This window comes from Penicillium canescens, assembly GCF_028828765.1.
Source record: "Penicillium canescens strain IBT 15451 chromosome Unknown utg000010l_segment0_segment0, whole genome shotgun sequence".
Classification (NCBI taxonomy): Eukaryota; Fungi; Ascomycota; class Eurotiomycetes; order Eurotiales; family Aspergillaceae; genus Penicillium; species Penicillium canescens.
This window is the reverse complement of record NW_026703972.1, coordinates 1,267,023-1,286,507: the sequence shown is the minus strand read 5'-3', so window position 1 is coordinate 1,286,507 and position 19,485 is coordinate 1,267,023. Positions and strand designations below refer to the sequence as shown.

Here is a 19,485-nt window from a genome sequence, read left to right as displayed (position 1 = left end):
CCCCCCTACTCTCGACAGTCGATCAAACCCAAAAGATGCAAACACAAAGTACACAAGAAAATGATGGAATCGGCTATCAGTATGCGGCATACCAAAACCCATGATATTTACGCGGCTGAACCACGTCATGTTCAAGCTCTTTACTCGAATGCGAAGTTCACGCCGATTCCTGTACTCTCCATTTCAGCGACCTTTCGTGCAAGCACAGGTGACTGTGGAAGAATCATCTTAGCCCATGTCGCTAGTTCATTCTTCGTTGTGAATGCGAAGGTGGTTGCGGACCCTTGTTTGATTTCGAAGGCGAGTCGGGCGTCGAGAATGACTCTAGGAAAATGTCAAGAATGCGAACATCAGGGTCTGCGAGGGGAACCAACAAGCCACCGTTTGTAAATTCAACGTCTTTTCCTTGACAAGCCACGCTTCTCAAAGCTGCAGATGGTATTTCGAACAAGCCATTCGCTGCTCTAACGGTAGGCAACGAGTGTAAATGCGAGCCGCCATAGTATGTCGCTCGAGACCCCTTGCTGAATATATGAACAATTAGAACGCGCAAACCAGCCTTCGTACCGCCCCTTCTAAAAGAGAAGATGTGATCTGGATCTCTTCTGTATCGTAGATAAAGTCCTAGACCGGACCATTCGAAGAAGGATTGGAGGATAGATCGAACACGCTGAAACCAGTCAGAAATACATAATGAGCATTACCGTGATTCACTAACCATATCATCAAGGACTTTCAGCTTGCAGAAATTCAGGCCGTACTCGGAGGCAAGAGCAAAGTCCTCCGGCTCCATCTCGACGTTCCGTTCCGGCTGCTCTGGATCAACCAAATGGTAGAATCCATCCTCAAGAAGAGAGCTCCTTGCGTCCTCAACTGAGAATGGCGCTGGTGCCATGTGCAGGACTATGAGGTGAGTGTTCGCGTTACTGCCCAAGGGGTCAAAGACATGGAACATTTACCAGGAGTGCCCCTCGCCCAATTTCCGGAAAAATATTTTTCCTATTCCACGACCCCTCGATGGATTATAACCACATGCTTTATCACATAATAATAGTGATTAACTAAACCGTGGCTGTGACAAGTTGGTTCACTAGCGAGTGGTCCACTGCAGAGTAACCATACGATATGCCATATTTTTAAAAGGAAAACCTGATTTTCCTATGTACATTTTGGCATAAATACCTTTGCACCAATGGATAAAACAAGTAGATAGATTTGAAACTATGCTGGATATTACTTGGTCATGTTACCATAAAATACAACGTAATCTAGACATTTCAGTGACAGTTACGTATATCCTCACTAATACTTATAGTCACTATCCTTCTTTTGCGTCCGTGGGCTACGAATGCTATTTAGACTGGTCTATTTCAAACTCATATGTTAGATATGTATGGTTGACCGGGTATTAAGTTGTAATTAATGGTATTTTGGGGCGGCCAAAGTTGACGAGCAAGTTAAGTGCCACTGAGTGGTGTTGGCTTCAATTAGGTAGGAGGCCAATCGTAGTAGTTACAAAGAGAAATTCACCATGTATAGGCACTGTTTTAACTCTTATGATGGGGTGAGTGACTGGTCCCTAGGCGCGGGAGATTTGAATTAATCAATTAGTTAACTAATTCCGTTCCTTGAGTTAGTTAGCATCAGTGTATTTTAGGCGCTACACCGTTTGGGGTAAGCGCGTTTCGTATCAGCTTTCCAGGGGCCATGGATTCATGGTCCCTTCTTCCACAGGGATCATGAGATTATGTTCCTATCCCCACACCGTAACAACAAGGAACATAGATACATGGTCCTATTGACGCCCACGCCAACCATACACTGTACTGGTGTGGACATTTGGTCTGATTGAGCGTGCATCATAGAGCCGAAGCATGCAGTTCGATTCTCGTACCTTTGTCCACAGGACGAGATGATTAAGGTACTGGACAAAGTAATGATCAAAAAAGAAGCAGCGCAAATATAAATGGGAGCGACTTCCCGGGGTTATGGCATTCTTGTTCGTATTCACATCAGGGTTTTACTTTCAGATTCAACCTTTCTTCATCATACAAATCAATTCGATCGGCCGAATCAAACAACATGGCACCTACTCAGAGTGGCCGGGATATGCATTCCTTCGAGCACAACATGGCTTTGAAAAAGTCTTTTCCTTGTCACCAAAGCCTGACCCCTCCTGATAGCCCCACTCAGGGGACAGCTACGTCTCAAGCTGTCGTGAAAGACCTGAAGCATCTCTTTGATGTGTTACTTGAAAACGTGCTCGGTTTTACCAATCAAGAGCCCCCAAACACTCCTGTCTCCCAGGACCAGTCCCAACTCGGGCTCGACAATGTTCGACAGGCGCTGGACTGTGTTTCAGCTGAGCTTTCCGTTGTAAGTAAGATTGCTCAGTCTTCTTCTGCAAGCGATGAACGGGAGAGCGTTTCTGGGCCAGATGGGTTTGATCTCGAACATCCCATCTGTACAACACCAAAGGACTTCCAATCATTTGAGAAGTGGGTGTCTAAACCCCGATTTAAAACAGTCAAGGAAACGTATGTCGCCAGCTAAGCCCTCTGACCTAATCAACCCCTTCCTTTTGTCTCTTTTCCCTTTTAAGAAGAGAAATCTGACGCGGGTATAGCTGGGACAAAGAAGCATGTAAATACAAGATTGCCGAACCGATTGAGACCAGCGGTGGTCTGGAAGACTACGCTGAATATGCATTCGTTGTCCGTGAGCGTGTGGGTACGTAATATTTTTACCTAAACGATCGAAACAATACTAATGGTAGTATTAGAGCGGAGTTCCGAGGAGGTGACGCCATACATAGACGTCAAATCGAAAGGCCTACGCGACATCTTGCGCATGGTCCTGCACGGCATCAAGGCCATCAGCCTGATGGAGGACAAGCCATCGGTAATTGAGACAGAGTATTTATCTCCGAGAAGATCGCTGACATTGGTTAGATCGAGCAAAATATCCTTTTCCATTTCCTCCCAGAGCTCGGCAAGTATGCCGAAAATATGGACAACTCGGACTGTGAATTCCCACGTCAGCACCTCCGCTTGCTCATCGACCACCTCAAGCAAGCATATTCAGCCACCTCGCAGCGTCTCGAATCAATGCTGCAGTACGGTCATATTACATATGACCTTCTTTGGGCGCTTTTCAAGCCTGGTTGCCATGTTTATACCACATGCATTGGCACAAAAGAGCCGCGATGTGTCAGATTCGACGCGGGGGAAGAGATGACACAAAATGACGAGACGTGGTGGAATCTCGAGTGCCGATTCTTTGATTATGACGGAGTCAAGTTCGGCGAGACCGGAATGTTTCTGCGTCTGGCAAAGTTCCGGGGGTCAAAGCCGATCGAGAGCCTTGAGGCCTTCCCTCTCCGCTACCATCCAAGGCACGGGCAAGTCCGGAAAGATTTGGTCGAAAGAGGCGAAAAGTTTCGCGATTTGGCCGGCTCACACATTCGGCACTGTAGAGGCAACGCGTTCTTTATGAACAAGGGGAAGGCTATCAAAGTCAACGTCAACAGTCGAGTGGGAGTGGACGCCGCATTTTTTCATGAAATGCAGCCAAACTACTCCCGACCTTCACTCCGCGACCTAGCGGTCAAGGAAAAGGATGGAATTGCAGTTATTAACATAGGTGCGATGCTCAAGGAGGATCGCGAGCGGGAGAAGGAGAGAATGCAAGGAGACGGAGTGGATGCACAAAAACTGAGCGAGACCGATTTCTTGGTCGCCTGCCCAACAGTATGCTGTTTCAGCTTCAAGGAGAAGATTTTCTGTATGTAAGTCTACTGACAATGTTTGGCGTCCGACTAATGTGATTTCAGTGGAGTGCGCAGTCAGTGCTCTTGAAGACGTGGATTGGTCACCTGAGTCGTTCGACTGCTTGAAGATCCCTTTAGAGACCAAGACCATCCTCTTGTCATTGGCAAAAACCCGCCTAGGGATGATACCGATGGTACCGTTCGACGACGTAGTTGACGGAAAGGGCCAAGGATTCAACATTCTTCTGAAGTATGTCGGCGAAGCGTCTATACTATCAAGACTTCCAACTAACTCGTGCTAGTGGCCCACCGGGAGTCGGAAAGACTTTCACGGTTGAGGCAACCTCGGAGTATTTCAAGCTCCCCCTCTATTCGGTATGAACTATCCAGCTCGGCTGATTTTGGCGTCACTGATTTTTTCAGATATCCGCAGGCGAACTTGTTGTAGACCACGGAGATACCAACGCGCTCGAGCAGCAACTTGAAACAGTATTTAAGATCGCGAAACATTTTGATGCCGTCCTTCTCTTGGATGAGGCAGACGCTTTCATGGAGCAGCGTACCTCATACCACGATACCCACAATCGCCTTGTGACCATTTTCCTCCGAAAGCTGGAATATTATCAAGGAATTCTTTTCTTGACGTCCAATCGGGGTATCCAGTTTGATGACGCAATTCTAAGCCGGATCCATTTGACCATCGAGTATGAAAATTTGACGAGAGAGTTTCGCAGAGATCTTTGGTCAATCTTTTTGTCCAAGGCATGTACGATGCAAGGACCTGCCCTCGTTGAGGAGTACGAGCTCCGACGATTGGAGACTTTAACTCTAAATGGACGAGAGGTGGGGTTCCAGAGAGCTGCTGTGCACTTCTCCCTTGTTGACTAACATGATCTAGATCAAGAACATCGCAGCAATCGCACATGCTCTCGCTGAGGCTGACGTCAATCAGGTGACCTACAAATACTTGGAGTTAGCAGCCGATTCTAATAAGAAGTTTTCAAGGGAGTTTGGCAAAAAGAGACCTGTTGATGGAATGTATGTCTAGTACCTACCTGGGAAAGATCCGTGGATTATCTCGTTCCTCAAGGTTGTCGAGCAGTCGATCTCTCATTGCAATATGTTCGATTAGTACTGTACACGACAGTCCAATATATCGTTACTGAAGCTTCATAGTGGAATCAACGTTTTAATATGATTCATCACCTCACACAAAAGTCAAGTACGAGAGCCAGAATTGGACGATCAGTTTGTCATTGTCAACGCATATAGAAGCGGGGTTACTCTTGAGGCAATGTAGGTGAAGTGAAAAAGCGGGCATCAAGGATCGATAATAGGTCGAAGTTCTGGTTTATTCACGAGGATGCGGACTAGAAGTGCTTCATGCTTCATTATCATGCATACTTGAATTGCTAATCCAAAAAACTAAGCACATTGCTTCGCGTTACACAAAGACGTTTTGGATCTCCCATCTCTGGTTGACATAGTTGTCGTTGTACCGCTCGTGATCGCTGCAAAGTCGGTCGACATTTCAATATATACCAGTGAAAGTCGATGATCAATGCCCGGCCAAGTTCTTTATTCCAAAGAAAATTGTCACGCCGAAAATCTTCGTGAGTGATTCCTTTGTTGATTTGCGAATCTCCTGGTGGAGCCAAGGCGTCAAGTCCATCAATGCTATACTTCCCCCACCCTCCCACACGGCCAGCCCATCATGAGCATATGACGAATCTCTCCAGCTCCATAAAGAAAATATATTTCGGCCAAGTCGATCGTGCCCAGGAAAACAGGCACAGCAGACCCTTGGGTTTTCCGTTTGCAGCAGTTGTCTCTTTGCTCGTGGTCTTTGGAGCTGGTCAAAATTCGATTTCCTAGAGGGGTAAAAGTCGATGACTGTTGCCCGTTCGAGCTTTTCATTCCAAAGGACCTTCATATCTCGAAAGACTTTGTAAATGATTCCCAAGGGCCCTTGATTTCCTGATTCGATCTGTGAATTTCCAAGCGAAACCAAGGCGCCAGCTCCATCGACACTGTACTTTCTTCCCTATGGACATCACGAACAAATGATGTAATCTGAAGGTGCAGATGTAAATGACCATGAGCCTAGGGGCCGTCATGTGCATACAGCAGTTGAGCTGGATAGGAGCCTTTGTCTGCTTTTCTCTTCCCCAACGCGATGACCATGCCGCGTGTTGCCAGAGGTTGGTTCAAGTGCCCGAGGGCGCTTCAACCATTTCATGTCCTCCAAGTCAATGACAATCAAACGACCGCCCATGTCATCCCACAACATATTACGCCACTCACTGTCGCCATGGACCACCCCGTGTGAGCGGAGCACAGCCAGGGCCTTCTCGCACTCCTTGTGGAAGAAACTCGAGTTGTCATCGTTGACGTGCTGAAGCCTGCTTCCTGACCAGCTTAGGATCATCATCTGCTCCATTAGTTCGCCGTGGTACCAACATGAGACTCGTGGCGTAAATGCCCCAAGACAGACGGGGATGTGCTTTCCCTGCAGGCTCCTGAGATAACCATAATTGTCTGCCTCTGCTTGAATGAGATGCTGCTTGTCCGCCGTGGTAGCCTTGATTATCACAGTGTATCCGTGTAATAGAAGAGTGGCTTTGATGAGGTAACTGGTCCGACCACAGACGTGGAGTTGTTCAAACCCATGGTTTCGGTTTCGGGCAAGTTGACGGTGAAGCCGGCGTGCGAATTCCTGCGGTCACATCGAGTGTCTCTGGCTACCGTGGAGTTTCCAGTTGGGGCATTCTTTATCCAGAGTCTCGGTTCACCATGCCGCGGGTGCAGGCAATTGTGCAGAAGATTGTGTAGCCTGTCCGTCTTTCCGAGAGGTCTGTTTGTTGTCTCGACCGGCTCGTGTGCTTTTTCGCTTTCCTTAGTCGATTGACGGTTGTTACCTCGGTCGCGGCTCGACCGGCTGCGCGCCGCTGCTGCGATGGATGGCGAATTCGGTTCTTCATCACTGCCGCTGCCTTCGGTCGACGAATGCTTCCGAGTACGCTATCGTCTGCCTTGGGAGAACCAACCGTCACGGGGATGTTTACCGGCTTACTTATCTGGTGCCTCAGGCATAAACACCCTTGGCGGGCAGTTTGTGCTGGTTTTCAGTCACTGATTCCAAAATGCTCTGTATACGTTAACAAAGTCGTTTCGGGCTACCTAGACTGGCCTCATCAGTGGAACACCAGCTGAAATATACCCGCATACCTTATCCCTATTCACGGTGTATACGTCCTGGTATTTCCACAACGCCAAGTTCGCGCGGTCTAAAGCGTATTTTGAACGGAGATATGTCTTATCTGGAAGGCAAGCCCATCTTCAGCTTTCTCACGATCTGTCAACCTCAAAGATAATCGAGCATGTTTCAACGTTTTCCCGGTTCATTGATGACCTCATTTCACCGTTGACTACCGTTCACGCATGCTTGATTGAAACCACAGGAAGGTTTCTAAGGTCCAACGGGTTGCATACCTCATCTTTGGACATGCTGACTTCGGCATTGTGTCTGAACTCAACTCAACAGTTGGCACGCTAATATAAATGCGGAGCCACGGTGGCCCTTCATGGTTCACATGCCGGGTATTCAACGTTGAATGTCGAGTTTGCCGGATATGACCTAGCTAGTCAACCGTAAAGATCTTCAACATCACCGTTTGGTCATTCGTAAAGGTCTGGTAAGTCATGGATGCAAACCAGTTTATTGTCACATTTTTGATATATCAAGTTTAAACTTTCCCTCATGAAATTATTAATGAGGATGTCACTGTCTTTGCTCACCGCAATCAACGATTTCAGGGAGGATGTCTTAGAGGAAAGCTCGGGCGCCGTATAAATAACAGGCGTACGACCCAGAGACACAAAAAGCCAATAATTCATTCTGCTGCAGTGCTCCAAATGCGTACCTAACGATGAGTAATCACACCGATGAGGATCCCATGGATCAAGATAGTTGTACAAGCACGAGCGACGAAGCGAATCTGCAGCTGGATCGTGAATTACAACAAAGCAAAGGAGCCACTCACACAGCGACTGAGCCGTCACGGCAAACTATCCCAGTTGGGATTTCACCTGCCTATGTGAAAGGCTGGGACTCTGCAGATGCATTTCGCGAGCTGTACCAAAATTGGTATGTGACATTCTCTTCTATTGGATAAACACTGAGACAGAATAGGAAAGATGCTATTCTAGGAAGATTTCAGCTAAACCGATTGGATTTCAAGCCATTCTATGAAGACAAGAAAGACTATTTCTCCATCACAGTCCCGACTACCTCGAATGACAACGGCGATCGGCGAGCTCTGGGGTACATAAAATATGAGAAAAAGACCGGCCGAGTCACCTTGACCAATTCCTGCATGCAACTTCCCGTGGAGTCTCTCGTGATGGGGTTCACATCCAAGGACGAGCAAGACCAGCTGGCAGGCTCCCACGGTGACGGGCTCAAGCTGGCTGCGTTAATAATGAGTCGAGACGGATATAAAATGACCGTGGCTGCAAGCCACTGTAGGTGGAGTTTTGGTCTGCATGGGACGTCCCAGTCTCTCCGTTGTGTCATCACTCCTTCCAGAAAGATGAGTCCAGCCATTCAACGAGACCAAGCTGATGATATGGCAAAGTTGCGGTTCCAGGATGAAAGAGACATCACGGTAATGATTGGGGCTGGACGTGCCAATCAAAATCGACCGGTATCGTCTGAAACATTCTTCTGGTGGCTGCGAGTCACTCTCGATATTCGCGGGCTCTCCTATCCCCCCTCGATTGTAGAAACGCCCCGAGGAGACTTGCTTCTTGATTCGCAGTTCCACGGAAAGCTTTTCCTTCATGGGATCCTGCTACCAATGACTACTTCAGGGGTCAAGCGCTACAAGTTTGGTTACAACTTTGCTCTGGGTAAGTTCAGCCGTGATCGACAAGGAATGGTCGCCAAGTGTGAGGTGGCAGATCAGGTGCGGCAAATATGGCAGTGTGCCCTGCACATGCACGAGCATACTTTACTTCCAATTTATGTCAATCTCCTTCAGAACTTCCCCCAGGCGGGCGATATTGAACAAGCCGATAGACTTTTGGAACCGTCTACCACGGCCCGTATCTGGGAATACTTGCTTCATGTGACGAGAAGAAAGCGATTCTTTTATAGCGAGACATCAAGCGTCCAAGTCAGTTCACGGTGAGATGTTCAAGCTGGATATGCAATATACTAACCTCGAACAGAGTGTAGGCATGATACGAGAAACTACCGGGAAGAGGCCAACGAGAGTTCCAGAGGCCCTCTGGAACCTGCTGCGCTCAGGTACACCGATCCGGACCGTCAAGGAGGAGCAGATAGAGCTTTTCAAGGATGCTGAGATTTGTGCTACGCCCGAATCTGCCTTTGCAAAAACAACAGACTGGGCTTTGAAGGCTTGTCTGGCACTTTTGAAGGCGACCAAACATATCAAAGTAGTCTATGTCAAAGGACTGACAGGGAAGCTTGATGTGTTATACGACGCCGGACACGGTACGCTGAAAATTCTTCATCGATGGTTGGACTTTGATGCGACGCACCAGGAAGCATCGTGTCGGAAATGGTTTCCTGCTGCCATAACCGAAAAGAATGCGCCGTTTTTCTGCAGTCATGTCGTAGAGGAGCTCTTGTACCTGTCCATTTCTTCGATCTTCAAAGCATCCTCGACGCTGCGGATGACTGAGATGAAATACATGCGTCAGATCAGACGCCTGCTTCGAGTTCTGCCGCATAGCATCAAACTCAGACCCCAATCCGGAGGCCTTCTGGTCACCTGGGAAGACAATGAGGCAGAGTCGTTTCGAAAACTTGGTGGAGGTGGGCCAGAGTACCGAGTCGTCCTCCATGCAGAAGAGTGTTTCATCGCCAGATCGGAGCTTCTCCACTCGGACGCAGGTAAGTTCCCCAGTTTACCATCCCTGCGCGTAAAGGAAATCGAAAGCTGAAGTGCCAGACAGTACCGAGTGGGATGGAATCCGCGGCATGTGGGTGTCGTCAGCAATTTGTTGTCCAGGCGCGCCGATGGTGTGTCTTTGCCGCTTTGGATCATTCCACAAGGTATTATGCGATGATCTCTCTCAATGAACGGCTGGCGATCTATGGCCTTCCATCTGAGCTGGTGTCACCTCGTGACGCAAGCATGGGTGGGCCCGACCACATAGCATGCAATCTGGATCGATCTCCTTTCGTTGGTCGCCAACACGAAGACAGGAATTTGGATTTGCAGACCAACCTAGTCCCACTTCGAGTTGATCCAGCTCCATATCAGGGAACAAGCAAACGGCAAAGAGTCTCTAAGTTTCAAAGGGATGAATGAATCCGTACTCGAAATTAATTGGAACACAACTCTGGGATACTAGCAGATGCTTCATTGAGCTTGGGGCCAAAGTATGAGGTCCAAGAGCTCGCACATAAGACGCAACGGCGGGACACGTCGAGGTCGGGAATAACAGGCAAAGGCTTCTATCCAGTTCGACCGCTGTCTACACATGACGGCCCTCACTTTCCAGGCCCAATGCGTTAGTTGACTGGTTGCGCTGAACTGCTGTTCCAGCTAAGCCCTACATAATATAATAGAGTCGAGAAAACACGTTTCATATTCTACATTAATATGCGAGTTCACTAACAATTGGTTGATTTGTTGGTTGGGATTATCCTCCCCTATACCCAATCATTGGAGAGGTATGAACGCTACCGTGGCTGTATATCACCGTGTGCATATAAGGTAGTGTTATCAACATAGGATGAGATATTATGTCGAAATTGTCTGCTATTATTTCGATGTGAGTCCATATCCATCCCAACGTACCCCTGGTTCCACAGGCCAATGCCAGCCCAATGTATTAATCTGTTCGGCATGAACTTTTTCTATCCCTCAATATAGGAAGCACGTACTGCGGCTACGGATATTGCGGAGATGAAAACAAGAACCAACAATCGTGCCATTTCACGCCAGGGTTTCAAATGATTGTCCCGAAGGCTTGTAGTATGTGGGCTTTGAGGGTAATATTCTGGCTGTGCGGCGGTTTGAATGGGGTTTTCCGATTCCAAAAAGGGAATTTCTCCGGTGCTCGCGTTCCCGTCGCAAACTGAATATTTCTCTGTCTATATCCTTAATGATTCTGCGAGATCGGTCCATCGAAGCGACCAAAATGGCTCCTTCGCGCATCCACCGCGCCAAGCGAGCTTCCTCGGCCTCTCGCCGTCGATATTTGGTCTCAATCCCGTCGCAAAATCCGCACTTTGTACTCTTTGTTTCAGACTTGTTGACTAGTTTAATGCCGCATGTCTCACCGGTACGATACTCATAGGTGCACTGGTGAGCAAAGCTAGTCCAGCTCCAGTCTCCGCATGAGTATCGTTTTTGATTGTAGAAACACATGTCTAACAGATTTGCTAAGGCCTCTTCGGTCGTAAGGTTCGGTCAAAAGGCACTTGCTCTTCGATGTTCGGAACGATATTCTCCAACCTCAGAAATGGGTATGCAAATTGTTTTATCTGATCAATTCTCAGCTAACGCACTTCATGAAGTAGGATTGAATCGGAAGGGTAAGGTCCTTGGAGTGGGATAGACTACCTGGGTTTCCAATTTTATATCGCTCATAACAACGCAAGTCAATTCTAGGAACGCTGATGGTCCAAAAGGAGACGCCAGCAATCAATTTTGTTTTGACGATCCCTTCTCTGCTCAATCCATTTAACCTGCCCCTATGCAGTACACAAATGCGCAAGATCACGCCCTTAGACAACCACTAGGGCCTATTTAACATTGCAGCAAGTGATGTAGGTCTCGAAAAATCATATACATCTCTAGGGTGCCAAGATAATTCCAGTCAGTCTCTGGGCACGCGGGCCCTTGATGGTTTAGCGTATCGGGGATATCGGAATTTGTCCCGGCTACGCACTAACGACCAGGTATCTTTCTCATGGTACAACCAACCAATGGAAAGCCCCAAAAATTCGCCTTTACTTCCTGCCGGTATGGCGCATCGAGTAGTGCGGATGGTACGAGCTTCTCAATGGCTTTGGCTAGTTTCCACAAATCCTGAAATTGTTGTACGAATATGGCCGTGCTGCGGCAGATTCGACCATGTCGATCACCGTCAGCGCCTAAAGATTGGCCGGGCCTCTCTAACTTTGGCCCCCACGTTGGAGCCATGGATCGTCGATCATACTACGGAAATTTGAAAGTAAAGAGCTCCCTGCCCGTTGCCTTGAGCAGCTCCCTATCCTCGTAGAAAGTATTCCCAAAATGGCTCACATTCTTGGTTTCCCACCTAGATACTTTTGAGTAGTCAAGCTACTCGGCCATACCCATGGCATGCTTCCATCTGCGCGGTGTTGCCTTTAACGTCCCCAACTCAATGAAGGCAAATGGGGCCGAAAAAAAGCCACTGAATCTCAGGGGTAAACATCAAGGGGGTTCCACCGTACACGGATCAAGGCCCGGCCAATCTGGATCAACGTCAATACCCATGCCCTATCGCCATTCGCACTTCTGTTATTCTTGACTCCTTCGGGTCTCTGAGGCAAAGAAGATTGCCGATACTTCCGATGCGGATAGCCGCGTCACATTTCCCGAGCCGGAAGTCTCGTATCAAACTAGCTTCAATGTGCTTGCATTAGTGGAAGAGCTAACCAAGCCTCTTGCGCGCTAATCAAATCCATCACTAACGGCGCTCCCTACAACCAACAAACACCACATATCATTGGCTTTGCTCCCTCGCAAGCGAACGGTCGTTCCAACCCGGTCTAGGACAAATCAAGATGACAATGAAGATTTGCCCTCATCCTCCACGAGGTCAATCTGGACATCTGTTCAACAATATTTATCGGGCGTCTTGAACCTTTTGATGCCAAACGTAGGATTCTGACCGTCGAAACATGGAAGAAAGCCCCGACGCCCCGGAACCTCCTCTATCGGTTCAAGACCAGCGTGGTTCCGAATTGGACTTGTTTGTCCGTCATAACCCTGGTCAATTGCAAAAAATTCCTGATTTACGCGCCAAAATCGAGTCAATTCTTACGTCCGTGGACTCATACTCTACCGCTATCGATGAAGGAAAGGTTATCGAGAGGCACCTGAACTTACCTCTACTCGGCAGCAGATTGGAAGACATCGTTAGCGGCTCCTTCAGCAGCCCTTGCCCGCGTATCGTTGAGACAAATGGTCCAATGAATGACTACGGAGTTACTCCGGGCTGGGTAGATCTCATTCGGGACGCAAGACCTGGCCAGTTCGAACCCCATGGCAATGAGATGTTTCATTACCGTACGCAAGGACTGACAATAGAAATGAACAAACATGACCGGGAAGCAGTTTGCTCTCCTGTTTTTCGGAAGATATTCTGCTCGGGGCTCCTCCCTGAGGATCTGAAAGCAGAGCAGGAGACTATTACTGCCCTGCTAGGCGACATGTCTGAGCTGGGTAAAGATATGATACAAGGTGAGATGCCACAGCTATCGTGAAAAATTATGTACCAAGCGGCTAAATCCCATTAGCATTTGCGAAGATCCAACACGTCGTGAAACAACTCAAAGATTATAGCAGCAATCTCTCGGCTTCGACCGGAATCGCACCGTCCTCCCCTGAGCCTGTTAGCCAGGGGCCGATCATGTCTTCACGGCTTTCATCTCTCGGATCTTCAGTTGGGAATTCGGGGGGTGAAGAGAATTGCACCTTGCCAATTGATGGACCACAAACTCCCCCACCTGATACCCGACTAGTGCAAACTCAGCAAGTCACGCCGCACCGGGCCCCTGCTGCATCTGAAAGAGTAACCATTTGCACAAAGACTGAGGGGGAAGGCGTGCTTCATTCACAGCCTCGCCACCGCTGGATCGGGGCAGAAAAAACAGCATATGCGGACTTTATGCGTGGCCGATGTCATATGTCCTGGCCAAGGATAGCAGACGATTACTGGAAGACCACCGGGAATCGGGTTAGTGTCAATTCTCTAAGGCAGCAGGCTAAGCGAATGGGGATCCAAGTAGAGTGTGGAAAGCCGGAAAGGCCTTCGAAGTCGAGCCGGTCGAGCCGATCGAGCCCCTTGGTGCTGAAGGTCAACTTCCCTCCGCACTCAGGGAAGTCGGCCAAGAATGATCAACAACCAAATTCCATCGGAATTATGCAAGATGGAGACCATGGGGTGGGCGACAGACTAGAAGCCTCCAAAACGCATGGGCATAACACTGAGCCCAAATACTCCACGCCGAATTCACCTTACTCACCGCAAGATATACCCATGTCCAACGATAAGCGCAACCTTCAAACTCAAGGCTCCGGCCAGGATTCTGCCGGCCAGCTGAACTGGATGTTAAACTGACTTTGCAAATCCGTATTTTCCGCATGGTGTCTACTTGGCTATCTTTGTGTAAAATAAGTTGAATTTTTCGGGCCAACATTGGAGCACTTTCCGTCCTTTTGACAATATAGCTCCAGATGGTCCAATAGGTTGCTATTTGCTTCATAAGTTTTTATAAACTTTAACTCCAGATAAAACCCCTGTCTGAAGGGAAATCCAAGGTCCCGCGATTCCGACTTGTTGGAAATCGAAAGTATACATGAACACGCGTAACCGCTTTGGTTCCTACTGGCGGCTGTGGTCTTTCACTCGGGGTCTAGCTGTCTTAGGTTAGCTGCATTTCTGCCTACCAGAATATCCTGTGAGAATTGCTTCCAATTTTGAGCACAATGACCAACCGCTTGGCTGATAGGTAATGCTGTAGTAACTATATGGAAGTATAAATAGTGTTTCGCGTCTAAGTGCGGTTGGCATACAACAAACGCAACGGAATTTGTGAGAAGTAAACCCCAGATATATATAATAATTGGTATGATTTGAAAATTCAAACATGAACATAGCGAACATGGCAATCTACGACCCAAACAAGCCATTCGCGCTCGCAGCCTTCTCTTAATATGTCATAAGATCAATACCTGCATTCTCACACGTGAAAGCGCGTCTCTTGCACGGTTGAAGCCCGCGTTGCGATGGGCGCAAAGTGATATTTCCCAAAAGGGGGTTCAACTTAGGACCCACTCAACAGCACCCACTGGCCGAAGCGCTAGCGTTCACCTCTGTCGCGGTAGCGGACTATGCTGTCTATGCTATCACCATATTAACGTTGTCTGCCTCCATGAATGAAGTCCATCGATCAATCCATCCATTCCTGTAATAGTCGGGGGAAACAGCACGCAATGGACACTTAAGTTCACCGCCCTTCTGGGTGGTCGGCTGTTGCCTCTGGTTACTTATCAATTCTCCTATTGGCCTGACTGGGATCCCGAACGCAACTGATCCGCTGATATATTTTTCCGCCCCGAATCAAGAGTTCCTTCGAAGATGGGTATTTAAGATTACTGGTCCCACTCGTATCTGTCACAGATCTCTTATATGCTTGTGTATTCTACATTCTATACAACCCATGATACGTCTTAAACGCGAAGGTATTCCTTGCCACTTCACTGATTTGTGTTTTTGATTAGTCCAATCCCATGTTTCGCAGTGCCCTTCGGCCCCTCTCTTTTCTGCACTGCACTAGAAGGGCTTTTACCGCGCGATATTTTCATCGGGTCACGACAGATTTCGTTACCCATGATGCGAGAGGAAACCTGGTTAGCAGCAAGGTGCCTATTATTATTGGCAACCCTGGAGAAGCTTATGTTTTGATTGAGCAAGTGGTTGGTAGTGCACTCCGTGCTGCCAGTCCCTATATATCAGCCTCTGCAGCTAGTGCTGAGGAAAGGTGTAAACTTACGTTTTTCCATGACTCGCAATACTTTGGGTTTGGTAAGTTATCAGTGTGCGAGAGTTTTCTACCGCCAATGCTAACACTTTGTTTTCATTGCTAGGATCGTCGAGTTATCCCCGGCTCTATGTCCCAAACCAAATTCCCCGCCAAACAGAGTCAGATTCAAGCCCCGCAACTTTGTTCCTGGGTGGAAAGATGCACGAGATAGCTCTAGATGGAACACCTGATGGTACAATCCAGCCACAAATCTTTCACGCCTTACGCATACTGATCCATAATGCCTAGCAAATTTTGCGGAGAATGCAAGCGCGACTGGACGGAACCTGGACAGCGTACTCTACCAGCTGAGGGATATGTGATGCCAACCTTGTTTCCTTGCAGCCATGTCGGGAATCGTTCGATACAAGACCGTGGAGACGGCTTGGCAGTTTACGACTAGAACACGGGAGAATATTTATTAGCAAAGGAGAAATCCCGATGTTGTCGAGACTACGGGATGCTTTGGTAGATACTCGAAATTCACTATTCAATGTAATAATTTCTAAATTGTTTGCAAAGTATGCATGAGTCAATTGATGCACAATTTGATTTATTCAGTTATCAATGCTAAACTAACAGATTTGAATCTTGAGGGTCTCCTTCCCTTCCCCAAAACAGGGGCGAATGGAATGCAAAGACACCGAAACAATGCGCAAGACGACACTAAATTGTGACTATGAGTCCCACCTGGAGCTCGCGAACAAAAGAATTGGATGCTGTGATCAGAACACCACCCACACGCCATTCAAACGTCCATGATGTTGACGGACAGTATCAGACTAGTACACGAGAGCCGAGCTTCTATACTCCATGACTTCTGCAGTAACAGGACCAAGAGGCGCTGCCACAGACTTGTAATAAATTCCCAATTGTTGAGCGGTCCACTGCTTGGTAACGACGGCGACGTGAGCATTTGCTAGCGCCTTGTTGTGTAGATCCTCCGCGAATGGTACCTTCTGAAGATAGAAGCCGTTGATTTTCAAGAACATATCGGCGGCCAGTAAGGCGGTGCGTTTGTTCCCGTCTTGAAAGGCATGGTTTAACATTATTTTCTCAGCAAGGTTCGCAGCAAGCTGGAAAACATCTTCCTCCTTTGCGTAGTGTTTCATGTTCATCGGCGAATGGATTGCAGACTCTAGCATGTTTGGTTGGGCTGGAACAGCATTGGGGACGACGAATCTCGCATGAAGTCGCTGAACTTGGGAGACTGTTAGAAATCGAAGCGTCTTTGTAGCCATTTGAAAGAAAACAGATATGGCAAGAAAAGGAGTTGTATGATGAAATCCAATTTGTAATTTTCAATAAGCAACCCTCTGTTGAACTCTCAGGAAGATCAAAAGGAAAAGTACAGTAAGGGAGCAATATATTCGACTGGCTCCTGACTTCAAGGAAAGTAAGAACGAGTATTTATAATACTTTCAGTTGCTCTGCTACACAAGGCTGTTGGGTTTGCAGCAACAGGCAACTCGTCCAGGCGCCTCCCGGGCGCTAACATTGCACTCCGTATTGGTTCGCTAACACTGCTCGATGTAGCGAGGTCCCTGCATTAGAATGTCGTAGTCCAGTGGAGAGCCGTACTGGGGCGAAAGCTGATCTCAGGAATCCGTGTGCACGGCCACGCTTGCGGATGCGCACGAGCGCAAATGGGAGAAATAACGCAGTGATCGATAACGTGGCTTGCAGATGTTGAAACTAAAGCTGGGAAGGACCAGCGGCTACACACAAGCCACACAAACACCTCATTTGGCGTGGAGGCCCATGTATCTAGCGAAGTCACAAGTATCGCAAATAACAATTTAACGCTTAGAGAGCTTATTGGTCTTAATCTGAAACATCTATCGCACTCATGCACGCTTTTTGATCCACTTTAAGGGGACGGCCATTTGGCCCTAGAAGTTCTTTTGCTCCTAGAGCCATTGGTGCGGTTTCTGGGAGCAAAGAAGCTGCTTCTAGGAGCCACATAGCCCCCAGGAAACCCGACATAGCTTCTGGGGTCTAGTACCGTCACTTCGAGGAATAAAAGCCACGTTCCTGTTGACAACTTGTTGATTCCTGGAGGCGTAGGTGTGCCTTCTGGGAGTGGTCCAATGACGCAAATTTGTGAGCAGGGTTGGTGAAGGGTGTTTTGTGAGAGCTTTCCGCGGTCTCGGAAGGCAGGTTATTGACTCCAGGACCCTAAAGTAAGCTCCCAGGGGCTCCACAGCTCCCAGATCTGGTCAATGTATTCCCAGAGCCAGTTTCGTTTGCAGTCAGGAACGTAGTGAAGATCCCAGGGCTAGATCTCATTTTCCTAGAAATAGAAATAGCCCCAGGATCTCAAGAGTATTTCCTAGGGTAAAAATGGCTCCGAGAAATGCTTCTGAGATTCCCAGGGTTCACATACTGATTCCCAGAGTAAGTTAACAAGCACACGAGTTTGTCAGTCTCACGCCAGCACGCTAGTTGCGATTTTCTGCCAATAATCTCCGCCTTTTGTGACACGGCTCCCCTGAGATGAATCGGTGTGTTCTCTGGTCACGCCGTTAGGTATGATGAAAGAAGAAACTGAATCTACTAGCACATTTAGCGCTATGTTATTGTCAAATTAAGTGAAGCAGCCAGTATCTTTTGGCTAAGGTCAAGTGGTGCCCAGCACTTGCAAAAATGAACTGTCGCCTTGTACTCTGGATTTTTACAATCAGGATCTCATTTCTTGCTAAGCTTGTTCCAAAAATCTATATCAATGCTACAACCACAGTTGCTGATCACGATGCCGAGTGTCGGTCACGTGCACTCACGTGTGATTCACTCGCTTTTCGCATTTTCCGTCAAACTCGGCTGTAACCTGTGATCACCTACGCTGAGTGGAATTGAGTCGTGCCGATCGGCGAAGCGGTGCAGCGGTGGAAGGTTGTCGCGGTAGATGAGTTCCTGCTAGTCTGGCTGAGCGACGGGGCCCACCAGTGGGAGATGGATCGCTTGCCGTGTGGACGGAATATGTCTCGGCATCCGACGAGGGGATTCGTAAGGGGCGAATGATGGCATCTAGGGCTCCTTCGTTTCGGCTGCGGTCATCAGTATCTTGGTCGTCTCAGAAATAAGGTCATCCACACTTACCACACACAGCATGACGTGCCAAACCCTGTATCTCGCTTTTCCAACCATTCTTCGGCGCATGACAGATGACAGAGCGATGTGCACTGACCGCAGTGCAAGATCACGCTCTCGTCCGCATGGTCTTCATCCTCTGTCTGGCAGAACACACAGTAGATGCTGTCGACGTGGATGCTGTCTACCGCTTGGCTCGGCCTGAGACTCTGCAGCGTCAAGTCTTGGACACCCGCCCGGGTATTAGTTGCCGATGAGAGGATGGCTGGTCGGGTCGGCGAAACGCGCCATGGAACATTGTTCGTCCGCAGCGTTGCAGAAGTCACAAATGGATAGAATGGCCGCACTGGCTCGGGGTTGGTTGAAAGCCGCACCGGCGGGTTTTGTCTGAGCCTGTGAGGAGGTGACGGGCCAGTGTTGTCTGATGCATGGCGTCGCCTGGAGGCTGACGATATCTGACGCTGGCCTGGATGTACAACAACTGATGGAGAGGCCATTCTGGAGCCATGTGGTACTCGCGCCTGGTTGCGGACGGCGGCTTCATACCACTGCTGGCCAACTTGGTCGGCCTGCCGTTGCCGGTGCCATCTCGCGCAGAGGAAGTCTCTGGCGACATCACAGAGCTTCGACTGCAACGATGACAGGTCAAATGGCTCTCTGGCGAGAGAGGTCAACTTTTGATGGCCGATCTTGGTGTCTTCAACTTTGATCGAGTTTTTGCACGGCTCGCCTTTTTTCGTCGTCCCGCAACAAGAGCCAGGACCGCCATTGGGGCTGACCTCTATCTCACAAACAAGAAACGGATTCCAAG

At 48.4% G+C, this 19,485-nt stretch overlaps 7 protein-coding genes across 7 annotated transcripts; 4 read left to right on the top strand and 3 right to left on the bottom strand.

The window, feature by feature from the left end:
- Positions 1–700: 700 nt before the first annotated feature.
- Positions 701–955, bottom strand: N7446_012283 (uncharacterized protein; the record flags this gene model as incomplete). Its single annotated transcript, XM_058521025.1, has 1 exon — positions 701–955. The coding sequence occupies one exon, from the start codon at positions 953–955 to the stop codon at positions 701–703; it is 255 nt and encodes an 84-aa protein (XP_058366391.1).
- A 1,127-nt stretch (positions 956–2,082) lies between these two features.
- Positions 2,083–4,817, top strand: N7446_012282 (ATP-binding protein; the record flags this gene model as incomplete). Its single annotated transcript, XM_058521024.1, has 8 exons — positions 2,083–2,537; positions 2,627–2,730; positions 2,783–2,901; positions 2,952–3,783; positions 3,833–4,019; positions 4,072–4,144; positions 4,193–4,612; positions 4,668–4,817. 8 exons carry the CDS (start codon positions 2,083–2,085, stop codon positions 4,815–4,817), a joined length of 2,340 nt encoding a protein of 779 aa, XP_058366390.1.
- Positions 4,818–5,882: 1,065 nt separating this feature from the next.
- N7446_012281 (uncharacterized protein) lies at positions 5,883–6,750 on the bottom strand (the record flags this gene model as incomplete). The annotated part of the gene is made up of 2 exons (XM_058521023.1): positions 5,883–6,485; positions 6,562–6,750. The coding sequence occupies 2 exons, from the start codon at positions 6,748–6,750 to the stop codon at positions 5,883–5,885; spliced, it is 792 nt and encodes a 263-aa protein (XP_058366389.1).
- Positions 6,751–7,637: 887 nt separating this feature from the next.
- N7446_012280 (uncharacterized protein) lies at positions 7,638–9,722 on the top strand (the record flags this gene model as incomplete). Its single annotated transcript, XM_058521022.1, is given in 4 exon segments — positions 7,638–7,916; positions 7,962–8,946; positions 9,002–9,689; positions 9,703–9,722. The coding sequence occupies 4 exon segments, from the start codon at positions 7,699–7,701 to the stop codon at positions 9,720–9,722; spliced, it is 1,911 nt and encodes a 636-aa protein (XP_058366388.1). The 5' UTR covers positions 7,638–7,698.
- Positions 9,723–12,677: 2,955 nt separating this feature from the next.
- On the top strand, positions 12,678–14,119 carry N7446_012279 (uncharacterized protein; the record flags this gene model as incomplete). Its single annotated transcript, XM_058521021.1, has 2 exons — positions 12,678–13,239; positions 13,296–14,119. 2 exons carry the CDS (start codon positions 12,678–12,680, stop codon positions 14,117–14,119), a joined length of 1,386 nt encoding a protein of 461 aa, XP_058366387.1.
- Positions 14,120–15,165: 1,046 nt separating this feature from the next.
- N7446_012278 (uncharacterized protein) lies at positions 15,166–16,063 on the top strand. Its single transcript, XM_058521020.1, has 3 exons — positions 15,166–15,586; positions 15,649–15,777; positions 15,834–16,063. Exons 1-3 carry the CDS (start codon positions 15,292–15,294, stop codon positions 15,905–15,907), a joined length of 498 nt encoding a protein of 165 aa, XP_058366386.1. The 5' UTR covers positions 15,166–15,291; the 3' UTR covers positions 15,908–16,063.
- A 303-nt stretch (positions 16,064–16,366) lies between these two features.
- N7446_012277 (type II toxin-antitoxin system death-on-curing family toxin) lies at positions 16,367–16,825 on the bottom strand (the record flags this gene model as incomplete). The annotated part of the gene is made up of 1 exon (XM_058521019.1): positions 16,367–16,825. The coding sequence occupies one exon, from the start codon at positions 16,823–16,825 to the stop codon at positions 16,367–16,369; it is 459 nt and encodes a 152-aa protein (XP_058366385.1).
- Positions 16,826–19,485: the final 2,660 nt, after the last annotated feature.

Coding starts and splice junctions, on each gene's coding strand:
- N7446_012278 (XM_058521020.1), top strand. CDS start 15,292: ATGTTTCGCAGTGCCCTTCGGCCCCTCTCTTTTCTGCACTGCACTAGA. Junction 15,587..15,648: donor CTCGCAATACTTTGGGTTTG/GTAAGTTATCAG, acceptor TTTCATTGCTAG/GATCGTCGAGTTATCCCCGG. Junction 15,778..15,833: donor TCTAGATGGAACACCTGATG/GTACAATCCAGC, acceptor CATAATGCCTAG/CAAATTTTGCGGAGAATGCA.